The sequence below is a fragment of the Cydia strobilella genome, chromosome 4, assembly GCF_947568885.1.
Source record: "Cydia strobilella chromosome 4, ilCydStro3.1, whole genome shotgun sequence".
NCBI lineage: Eukaryota > Metazoa > Arthropoda > Insecta > Lepidoptera > Tortricidae > Cydia > Cydia strobilella.
Window position 1 is genome coordinate 10,099,871 of NC_086044.1, and position 12,761 is coordinate 10,112,631.

At 37.2% G+C, this 12,761-nt stretch overlaps 1 protein-coding gene across 2 annotated transcripts in view; it reads right to left on the reverse strand.

The window, feature by feature from the left end:
• LOC134740970 (probable G-protein coupled receptor Mth-like 3) overlaps nucleotides 1-12,761 on the reverse strand; it is a 42,041-nt gene that overhangs the window by 2,542 nt on the left and 26,738 nt on the right. Inside the window, exons 5-8 of one of the 2 annotated variants that reach the window (XM_063673651.1) lie at nucleotides 9,529-9,713; nucleotides 8,793-8,985; nucleotides 3,458-3,648; nucleotides 365-391 (exon numbers count right to left, since the gene is read on the reverse strand). In XM_063673651.1, the coding sequence (XP_063529721.1) occupies nucleotides 365-391; nucleotides 3,458-3,648; nucleotides 8,793-8,985; nucleotides 9,529-9,713 (596 nt within the window). The remainder of the gene's footprint in view (nucleotides 1-364; nucleotides 392-3,457; nucleotides 3,649-8,792; nucleotides 8,986-9,528; nucleotides 9,714-12,761) is intronic. The other variant, XM_063673652.1, reaches the window with a different exon arrangement.

The window sequence follows — 12,761 nt, forward strand, 5'->3', positions numbered from 1 at the left end:
GTTTAATCCCAAAACCTCCCTGGCAACGATAATGCACTTATTTTTTAGCCACCCTGTATATGTATAAATGGACAAAGTTCTGAGAAGATCTCTCTTTTAACAAAAAAAAATCTTCCTAACTCCGGCTATTATGACGGACAAGCAACGACGGAACCCTACACTAAGCTTGGCCCGACATGCTCTTGGCCGCTTTAATTTTCTGAATTCTAAGCAATAGTTTTATGGGAGTCAAAGAAATCGCGTTAGTTTGTTATAGCATCATATTACTTGAATCCTTAGTTAAAAGCTACGATTATGGTAGCGTTATTAACATAACGAAAATGAAAATACGAGTAAGAAAATCGACAATAAATTCAATATATACTTGTATCAATCGGTATCCGTGAGCAACCTGAAAAAACAATATGTCCTGTTTTATTTATAATTAAGCATATATACAGGGTGACCTTAGCCATTGGACAAACCCTGAAATCCCACGTAGGGTTACTTCTTAGGAATGCTCTAACGTTAATATTTTTTTAATTAAAACAAGTTAAAAAAAATTTTTTTCAAACAAAAGTTATTTCCAATAATCGACAACAAAAAGAAACATACTGTATTAATCATTAGCAATTCGACAATTTGTTCGAAAATGTTCCGCAATGATGACATTTGAGAATCGTATTAGTGTCATAAATAAAAAAACCGGCCAATTGCGAGTCGGACTCGCGCACCGAGGGTTCCGTACTTTTTAGTATTTGTTGTTATAGCGGCAACAGAAATACATCATCTGTGAAAATTTCAACTGTCTAGCTATCACGGTTCATGAGATACAGCCTGGTGACAGACAGACAGACGGACAGACGGACAGCGGAGTCTTAGTAATAGGGTCCCGTTTTTACCCTTTGGGTACGGAACCCTAAGAAGATAATCAAAAAGGTTGAAGAAGGTACTATTTATTATCTTTATTATTTTATTATCTCAGGAGCATACAAGCTGCTCCAAAGTAAAAAATCGTAATTTGTTAATTTCATCGTAACCGCTACACCGGTTGTTATGATACTTTGTACACTGGTTCTAAATACCCTAATAGCTAGCCATACATGCACGGATTTGCCCGTCGGATCTGCCTGAAAGATGTGTCTGGCAGACACATCCGTCAATGTGTGGCGAGAAATAGACAGATTTGTCCGCCGGATGCCCGGTCCGCTGCCCATCTGTGTCTATTTCTCGCCACACATTGACGGATGTATCTGCCAGACACATCTTTCAGGCAGATCCGACGGGCAAATCCGTGCGTGTATGGCCAGCTAATGCATATGTACATTTCGGCTGTGTCCAATGTTTAGGGACACCCTGTATAATTAGTATAATCACTGCGTAGGTACACTTATGTACATATCCGATTCATTTGTCGATTAAGGCACTTCAAACCAGCGCCGAATAGGTACGTGGTATAAATCATATCATCGACAATATTTTGATAACCAGATAGAATATCGCTAAACCAATACATTCTGACATTCATTCATCTATAGTCTGTTTTTCTTCTTCTTCTTCTTCTTTTAAAATTATGGCTTCAGCCCAGTGGGACTATTTCGCCAGTATCAAGGTATTGAGAGGTTTACAAACGACAAAAATTGTACGGTTGTACAAGACAGTGTACGGTGATTTGTTAGCTCTTGTAAATCGATAGCTAGTCTTTACAAGAAGCACGTGGACTACCGGCCGTTGACTCCAAGATGGTGGTTAAACGCGCTTCAAAATTAATTCTCCATTCACTGCACACTACCACATTAGTTTACTGTATAATAAGCTATCGATATTACACTTTAAACAATATTAATAAGCAAAAAACAAAGTAATTAATCACGATGCTAACTATCAAGATGGCGCTCGAACCGGAAGTCGTCTGTTTTTTAATCCGTAGACTAAAATGACAATCACAAATGTCAAACGTAGAAATACCTATAATGTGACCAGCTTAAAACAAACAGTGCAGATTTTTTATTTCGGTTTGGGAATAACCGATAAATATTCAATTAATTTTAGATTCAAAATAAACAATAAATGAAATCTACTCTCAACATGATAGGAAATAAACAATAAATAAAATCTACTCACTACTAATCTACTCAAACATTAAAAAAATGACATTGACGAATCGCCGACCTGACGCAACGCCATTTTGGTATTTTTAGTTTACGTATTCGACATTCGTTACTTTACTCGTATAGTGATCGGATTTATTCAGTGCGTTTTCTCTCGTCTTCATCAACAAATATAAGTACCTCCCAATAGTTTATTTTCGGTTAGTACCCGTTGTGTTGTAGCACATCACTATTTATAACACGTAAAAAACTAGCAACACATAAAATGTCATTTTAGTCCACGGAATAAAAAAACAGACTTTACATAAAGTGGTATTTCTTTTGTTTCATTGTTTTATAAAACAAACGAAAGTCACCCTTATCTATTATACAACAAGGTTCACATTATAAATAGGGAAACCGTGTATGGTGGGCCTTACTTAATAAGAGGCGTGTGGTAGGTAGAGAGAAGTAATAGAGTACTCTCTCCAGGCGGGTGTTATGCCTGGGGACCGAAGTCCACTGAGAGGTAGTCAGAAGGAATATAGTAACTGATCTTTGAAACTCCGTAAGCGCGATGTACTTAGGTTTCTAGCTAATTGCATTCTAGCTCGCTAACGCCATCTGTTAGAATCTAGTGGCACGATGTCGACACTGACAAGCTAGGGGAGAAGCCAAATCAGCGCCCCTTTGAGCGGAAGAACCCAGGGGTATGCTCGAGCCAGTGTAGCGAGCGAAGATGCTCAGTCACAAGCGAGCGGAGCTGCTCAGAGCCAGTGTGAGGAGCGCAGCTGCTCAGAGCCAGAGCGGCGAGCGGAGAGAGAGAGAGAGAGAGAAGTTGAGGAACCAGGCATGAATATTTTTACAAGGTATTTACAGGATATATACATATGTACAGACTGTACAGAGGCATGCTAGGTGGCACATTTAGAAAGGGGAACTGGCATGTTGCGAGGCGGGGTCATCAGGATCTTGAGGTCTTCATGGCTGTCCAATTTCGCAAGGTCACCAATGTGGTAAGTAGAGAGAGGGCAATTGAGAGTACTCTCTCCAGGCGGGTGTTATGCCTGGGGACCGAAGTCCACTGAGGTAGTCAGAAGGAGTATATAATTATAGTAAGTGATCTTTGAAACTCCGTAAGCGCGATGTAGGTTTCTAGCTAATTGCGTTCTAGCTCCCTAACGCGATCTGTTAGAATCTAGTGGCACGATGTCGACACTGACAGCTTGGGGAGACGCCACAGGCGTATGAACAATTACCTACTGGTGCAGACTGAGATCTTAGAAAGACTGCCAACTTTTTTTGTGCACTAATATTGAGACATACCATAGATTGTCTTAGATGTAAGAGACCATTGCTATCAGCCCTTTTAATTTGGCGACCCTTACCTAATCTCTTCCTGATCAAGTAATAAAGCTTCGGCTTCATGATGAGGATGAAGAATATGAAGACTCCCTGGAGCTCATTAATACGATCGATGATTTCCCAAAACCACCTCGGGTTCGAGGTTAGGGTTGACAGCATCTCGACCAACCAGCCGGCGCCCATCACAACCCACAGTTTTCCAGTCAATATGTATCTGTAACAATTAACGTATCAACTAAATCTTAACATGAAACGTACGTAAACGTATTTGTATTGTAATGTACCACAGTTGACATTTCAGTTTTTTTTTTTTTTGCAAAACTCATTCATTGATTCATTATTTTTTTTATAATTTTAGGATAGTTTTTGCTCCTTATTTTTTTCTTGCTGTGCATGCTTACTTTGGATGGCATTCTTATGTAATACCTACCACTCATGTACTCTTTGTAACAATGTTGAATGTTGTCTGTTTAGTGTGCCTTTTAAATAAAATAAAATAAAAATAAAATTAGATTATTATAGTGAGTAAAGTGTGTATCAAGTTAAGAATCATAAAGAGAGTATATACCCATATCCCGTTTGGATGCTTGTGCTACTACAACTCAGACACTCCGTCGGAAGTAATTTAAAACACAGATTCATTGACATCCTCTAGTTTGCTATATGAAGCAGTATTTATTAACAAAAAGTTTATATGTATTGTTTACTATATAAACGATTATGTTCGGATGAATAGACATTCATCACCCAAATGGTTCTCGTAATCGGATCTGGATCTGGATCGTAAATGAATATACATGTAGGTAAAGGTAAGTATTGTCGTTGTCTGAATGATTCTGGTAGGATCACGAATGAATAGACATGCCATTCTGGTAGAATCGCAAATGTATAGTTATGAATTGTCTAAACGATCCTGGTGGGATCACAATAAAGGATGACTCACGTTAGACCGGGCCGTGTCCGGGCCGGAGCTTCCGGCGCTTCGTTTTCTATGGAAAGCATCACGTGATCACCTGTCATGTCATAGAAAAGTAAGCGCCAGAAGCTCCGGCCCGGACACGGTCCGGTCTAACGTGAGTCATCCTTAGTCTGAATGATTCTGGTAGAATCACAACGAATACGCATGTAATGTCTGATCGATCCTGGTAGGATCACAATGAATGGACTCGTTATTTTCTGAACGTATTGTTAGAATCGCAACGGATACGAAATGTTATGTCTGGACGATTCTGGTAAGATCACAAATGAATAGACTAGGGGACCCTAGCGACATCTACCGTAAGAGCGTTACACTTCTTTAACGGCCACCGGAATTCCAAGTCATATAGGAAATTCACCAGTTACGATGTGCTACCCATTCTAAATTAATTTTTAACAAGCAGAAACGCTCAAGTCTCACCCAAGGTAGTAATTTTCCCACTTTTAAATTTATTCTAAGCTCGATCGCAAACGTTTCTGCTTGTTAAAAATTATTTTGATATTTTTCCTGTTACTAAAAAAGTTATCAGCAATTTAGAATCAGACCACTTAGGCCAATTAATGCTATTTGAGGCATTAAGGAAAAATACATTGAGAAAACAAATAACTTTTGTACCAGTTGAGTAACCTCGGACCGCGTGGAAAGAATGAAGCAAAGTCTAGTTCAGGCGCTACCCTTTTTGTCTTCCGATATGAGTCCTAATAGTATGGATAATTCGTCCTTTCATACTTTTATTGAACATTATAATGCGATATTTACTTCAAAATCGGTCGTAGTTAGTGGTGCATCAGTTTTTACTGTTTTTAGTGAGTGGGCTACTGCGGACAGTGCGGACTTAGGTACATCAACGAAGACGTGAACTGTATGCCTTGTATGAGAAACGGCGGATTAATACGAGTGATGAATTTAAAGAACATGTCAAGCAAGTTTTGAAGAAGTTTAAAATAGATTGTCATATAGCTAAGCGAAATTATCTATCTCAGAAAATAAATAAAAAATCCGACATTATTAAAGCAACCTGGAAAGTAATAAATGTAGAGACTGGTCGCTCGAAACAAAAAATCTTGATAACAAAATTATAGATTCCAATTTAGAAGTATCTACCGAATTTGAAAAATTCTTCACCGAGGTACCAGTATCCACAACTAAGGATTTAAATTCATCACCCTCATCTGCTGTTACATTGTTAAAAGATACCGCTCCTGAGTGGCTCCAGACCTTCATTTTGAACATGTTTGTACCTCAGATGTAGTAAAGGCGTTTAAATCAATTAATGTCAAAGAAACTAATAACCTATGGGGAGTCTCTGTCCATGCTGTCAAATCCTTAGTAGAAATGGTAGCGCCTACCTTGGTAGTTATATTTAACAACAGTGTTGACTGCGGCGACTTTCCTGATCTAATGAAACATAGTAAAATAAGTCCTTTATTTAAATCGGGTAGCAACTCTGACCCCTTTAGACCGATATAGATCTGTGCTAGGTACCAACATTCAGCAAGATCTTTGAAAAATTAGATCTTTCTCAATTTTACCGTCAATAATTTAATGCATAATAAGCAGTTTGGTTTTACACGGGGTCGCTGAACAACTGATAATGCTGGTGTTGAGCTAATTAAGCATATTTTCGATGCCTGGGAGGAGTCACGAGATGCTTTAGGTATCTTCTGTGATTTATCTAAAGCCTTCGACTGCGTTTGTTTTGAAACATTAATCAGGAAACTACACTATTATAGAGTTAGAGGATCGGAACTGAATTTACTTAAGTCTTAATACTTAAATAGTAGACTACAAAGAATCGATGTAAGTGGACAGCGAACACCGGGGTCATTGGTCTCCACAGGGGTCAATATTGGGGCCTTTCCTGTTCCTTATCTACTATAAATGACTTGCTATTCCTTGTAAAGACCCACCATGATATAGTATTGTTTGCAGATGACACCTTACTTATTTTCAAAGTCAAACGACAGCAACAAGCTTACAGTGATGTAAACAATGCTATTTCAAACGTAGTAAATTGGTTAAATGTTAATAATTTATTGTTAAATGACAAAATTACTAAATGTTTTAAGTTTGTCACTAGTAGTAACGTAAGGAATGTGCAGACAAGTGTCATTGTGAAGGATGAGGAATTGGAATTAGTTGATAGTACAGGTTTTCTTGGTATAACTTTACATTCTAAACTCCAGTGGGGTCCCCATATTGCTACTCTTTCGAATAGACTTGAGTTCTGCAGCTTTTGCAGTGAGCAAAATCCGTCAGTTAACTGATGTGAAAACAGCTCGCTTAGTATATTTTAGTTACTTCCATATTCCATCCATAATGTCATATGATATTATACTGTGGGGTGGTACTTCAGAGATAAATACCATTTTTGTTCTGCAGAAGAGGGCTATTAGAGCAATATATAAAATGAACCATAGAGACTCACTTAGAAGTAAATTAAAGGACATTGACATAATGACAGTGCACTGTCAATTGTCAATATATTTATGAGAATATTGAGTATAAAGCGAGGTTTAGACTAGAGTACTAAGGCAAACTGCATTCAAAATGTTTAGAATATCAGATACCGCAATATAATGAAAAGCACATGCAAGTGCTTGCTAGTCTAAACCTCGCTTAATAATAATATTCAGTACCGTAAAATGGGGTGAATAGGAGCAAAACTGACATTCAAACCTCGATAATATTTTATTTTTACATATGCAAACTGAATGGTGTATATAATAAATGTTCCGGAGGTTTGTATTTTAGTTTTTATTTTATTTTTGGTAGTTCCATTTCATAACTTTGACGATAAACAGGAAAAACCACCTCACCCCGTAGTCCCTCGTAATTGGGGTGAGATGGGTTTTCAACTTTTCATACAAAGGTGATTTTGGAAGATTGTTGGATCGTTTTCTTTTATTATGAGTATAGCTCCATTTTAAATTGGAATACATTATTTTTGTAGCAGTAGCCCTAAATGCCCATTTATCCCCCTTTCAAACCTTCTTTCCCCATTCATAACCCAACTCTCCCCTCGAAACGTACTCACCCCATTTTATGGTATATAAAAATATTGTCAATCTTAGAAAAAAATCTGACATTCATAATATAAATACTAGAAATAAACATAAGCTCGCAGTGCCCTTCACTCGGCTCCATAAAATTAAATAATCACTCATGGGTAATTGTGTAAGATTTTATAATAAACTTCCAAACCATATAACTGAATTATCAACAAATAAATTTAAGAATGATGTAAAGCGGAAACTTATTTCTAAAACTTATTATACCACACAAGACTACATGAATGATAAAACAACGTGGGATTGATTTTGATTCGAAATGATTAATTATTTATTAGGTATAATTGATTAATGATGAGGAAATGGGTAATCCAATGTATCTAAATACTTCTTTTGCTGTGATTTTTTTAACATTTAGATTTTATTCTAGAAACATTCTAGACAAATATTTATTATAAAAAAATTTTTTGATCTGTATAATCATTTAATAATTCAATATTATTATGGAATAATATTAACATCAATAAATTGCTCTAATAATTAGCTTAAGATGATATATGTGTACATATTTTTTACCATTCATTAGTGCTTGTTGCTAGGCCTACATGAATAATAGTACATTGTGATACAAGTGTGCTAAGTTGGTCATTACACACGAGGCGATATTGTGCGAATAAGAAAGCCGATGTGTGTAATGACCAATGCACATGCGTTTCATACGACGTTTTTCAACACACTTACGAGGAAAAATAAAAGAAACTTCATATTAATCAAATTTTAATTTTTAAAACAGTTAGTAAAAGTCTTGCATCTGTCATACTGCCGGCTGCCCCTCGCCCCGGCCGCGGGCGGACCGGCCGGGCCGCGGCAGGCGGTCGAGAGGCGCCGGTGCCCGCCAGTCCGACCAATTAAAGAAGGCTCCGTTTCCATGCATATTATTAGCAATCAGTTACCTTCTTAACTCAGTCGGATAATATAATGAAAAAGCACGAGTGTAATAATATACTGAAAAAGCACGCGTGTTTAATATCTAGGATTATGAGCCAAAAATCGGTGGAATAAAAACGTCGTTTTGAGCAAGTGTGTTAAAATGTATGTTTGAACTTAAGTAAGCTTAAGCGCTCAGCGTCCTTAATGCAACGAGCGAGAAGCAGTCCTAATCCCAACAGCGTTCTGAAAGTATTATCCGATAGATACGACTGTCGAATATGGAGGCACCCTGGGCGACCTTAGTTCGTTTTTAGTTGTAGGTTAATTAGTAACAATAGTTATTAGGTACTTATTTTGAGATAAACTAACGAAATCTACGGATTGTTATGATCTGAAATAAATGAGTAAATATTTTATTTTATTTGATTGAATACTGACTTGGCTCTATCACCGCGAAAACGGCGCTTGGCGCGGTCGCCGACGGAGCCCGCCTGCAGTCGGTGCACCTCAGACTTGACGCGCGCGCAGTGTCGTGCCGTCAACACCCACAGCACGAAGTTTATGCACGTCACCAGGCCCATAGGGATCACGAAGAAAATGTAGTGTGGCCAGTCCAAGTTAGAATTTTGTACTGAAAAAGTAACAATAATTTAAAGATTATAGCCCAAGCACTCTGTTACGGAGATTTGCTACTAAGCTACGCCATGATTGAATTAAGATTTCGTATAACAAACTATAATTGCTTATTTTTGACCAATCACGTGCCACCGCGCTTCCATAGAAAAGACATAAACGCGCGACTATTTTTGTCTACTGAGATACTTACCAATTTTCATTAATTATTTAGGTTTTCTAGTAAAAAAGTATTATTTTATATAAGTCGTAGAAAAAGCATTGTATACAATAGTGATATAATCGAGGCTTTTCAATCTCGTACCTTACTTAGGCAACTCAGCAAGCTCCGTTACCTAAACACGGTACTCAACTGAAAAGCTCTCTATTATATCACGATTGTATAAAATACTATTAGAATTAAGTATTGTTGCCGAGTAAAATATTTACGAGTATCTTTACTATATCATAAAAATCTGAAAGTATCTCCTCTTCTTTGTTAAGTTAAATAAATTTGCACTACTACCTATAACAGAATTTTAAGTTTTGTTTAAAGACTTACGTGTGCCAAACCAGCAAATGTCTACTCCCATGTCCGCATCCAAGACTCCAGCCACGGGATACTTGTCCAGCAGGAACATGGTCAGCGTCAGAATGATAGCAAAGCTCCACGCGTACAAGGAATACCATAGGAACCGGCGACGGTCCGCTCCAGACTTACGCAGTGGATGCACGGTGCGGACATTCCTGCAGACAAAGTAAAATACAAATAGGAACAGAAAGTGTTTACCTTTTAGGCTATTATGTAATTTCACGCATTATGTGTATTTTTTAATTTATTTGGTTACCTACGAGACAGGCAAAGCCTAGTGTTCCTGCTCCAGCTCTGTAATGTAGAATAATGTTGTTTAAATATAATCTTCAAACTTAATGCTTAATTTACAGATGTAGATCAGTACCCGTACCACGAGTCACTGACAGTGTCAACACTGACATATACGCCAACGTCTACGTAATTTACTTTCAATACATCTCGCTCGCACTAATATGTCAGTACGAGCGAGATGCATAGAAATAAGTTACGTTCAAGCTAGCCAGTAGCCACACCGGTTCGAAGGACCATTACATTCAGCACTACTTGCTAAGCGTAAAATAATTTATTTGCGTATATTAGGTAGGGTTTTTTTTAAACTTGACAAAGTTTACTTACTACTCTTACCATAATGTACATAGTTATATTAAATATAGGAGATCACAATCGGTGGCAACCATCGGGTTGCTAACCAAATATGCTGGTTCACTCAAACTGTAAGTAATTTTCTGGTTAGGGGATCCCATGACCTTCGTTCTGAATCCCTTAGTTTTCTAATGTTTTTTGTAGCTTGTCATATTAACAGCAACGGCTTTAAGCAATATATTGTATCCCATATTTGCTTCAAAGTTTGTCTTGTCTTGTCTTTTGCCGTGTCTTCGAGATATTTGGCATCAAAGTTTTGTTTTTTTAGACAATTTTTAAAAAAATCATAAAAAAAGAAGTATTAATTTCTTTCAAAATCCGGTAGACAAAAATGGAGATCAAAAATTGAAGGACCAATATTTTTTATTGTCTTAATTCTATCTGTAGTGCAAAAGTAGGAGATACGATTCAAAACGGATTTGGATTACATTTGGCATGCATGCAGATTATAATCTCAAAAGTAGCATAGGGTAAGGGTTTTTTTCATTCCAGAATGGAGAAATAGGCTTCTGAAATTAGCAACGGGAGTACTAAGCGGGTTTAGGTTTATCAGTTTTACGACTGTTAGTTACGCAAGTCGCGGGCAGAGGAAAGTATTAATATTTGGGTCATTCTCTGAGAATATTTCTGCGGTTGCGTCTAATTACCACACCACTTTTCTTACATTTTGTATGGGTCGTAGACTACAATTAGGCCGTAGACATATTTTTTGAGAATGACCCATTTATATATATCTGTATAACATAGAAATTAATTTCATTCACTAAACATTAACACGGCAATAACATTTAGGTATGTATGAAGAATACGACGCCATTAATAAAACTTTACTGCCTCCAGTGCCTCCCATTAGTGTTCAGGGCACGGGGTATTGAGCCGCTAATGGTGGATAAACTTCGGTGACGTATTATCAGATAATGCCAGTAATTAAGCGATAACAAAGTCACGATAAAACAAAGGACAAGTATGTTGACAAACAAAGCAACCCTACATTACATAATAAGTATTACTCTAGTTTAAGTTATAATCGTTAATGATGGACAAATCGGATTTTTTTAGGAGAACGTTTTAAAAATTATAAGGAAAATATTTGATATTTTCTTAATACAGCGTTTGAATGTCGAGTAAGTATGCAATCATAAACCATTTATTACTTATGGAGCATAAATCATGAAAAAAAAAACTTCAGCAGAGGCATAGAAAGAATGACAGGCCCCGTATAGTAGACAACATGCCAATCGCTAACGCTCCGTAGCGAACGAAACGCAACTGTCATTGTCACACTAATATGGAAGAGTGGTAGAGAGACACAAAGCGATTCGATGGCGAAGCACAAGCGATCGTCACCTTGGCTAGGCCGTCAGGAATCACTAACACTAATCGAAAACATGTACCTACTCGTATCTAATGTAAGGATTTTCTCAGCTTTACTTTTAGTTTGGAGTTAACGATTATATGTACACTAGCTTTTGCCCGCGACTTCGTCTGCGTGGAATTAGTAATTTGGGTACCTTAATTCTTAAACAAATCTGCTTTTTAATACACCCTTTTTTCACCCCCGCATTGGTCCACACTATACATTTCCACCCGATTTTTTACACCCTTAATGGATGATTTCGGGGATAAAATTATTCTATATCCTTTCCCACAGCTCAAACTATCCCCATACCAAGTTTCATCTAAATCGGTTCAGCGGTTATTGATTTCCCATACAAATTTCCACCCCCCTTTTCACCCCCTTGAGGGGTGAGTTCTGGGATAAAAAGTATCCTATGTCCTTCCCCGGGACTCAAACTATCTGTATACCAAATTTCAACTAAATCGGTTCAGCGGTTTAAGCGTGAAGAGGTAACACACAGACAGACAGACAGACTTTCGCATTTATAATATTAGTATGGAAGTATGGACTAGTATGGATTAGCTACCCCTCCAGGTAACTTCGAAGGCGGTCAACATACTGGCGCGAAACATCATTGTGTGATCAAAATCAGTGCTAGCCTCCTTATTTGTTATTTAGAGTGATACCTAGTTCATATTTCACAGTTTTTGGCAGTACTTAAAATACCCGCATAATTGTCATGTCATAATTATAACAGTTGAAAATTTAAATAAATGTAGGTATAGTAAGCAAAATTACGAAATCTCGATAAGCAAGTGCGAATTTCACTTGACCGATTTTTTACTGTAAACAATAGTTATTTTTAATACAGTTGCTCAAAAAGTGCTTTACGTAGCTGTTTAGCGTGCGGAAAGTTGGTATTCGCGAATTAGTGCTTTTTACTTTTCCAATTTTTTTAAATTTATACTTGTTCCAATTCATGCCAATTCATGACTACTTATTGATGCGTGTTAATATTAGTTTCCTTTAAACGCCGTAACCAACATAAAAGCCTAGATAATGTAAGAATAGGAAAAATATACATATTTCATATTTTAATACTTACCTCTTCATCATTATAACATATTTATTTTTTAATATTGAAGATTGAACCGTTCTTAATAAGTTGTCTGAATGAGACGGAATAGCTATGGAAGGTAGAGGTAGTAATAGCTGCCGA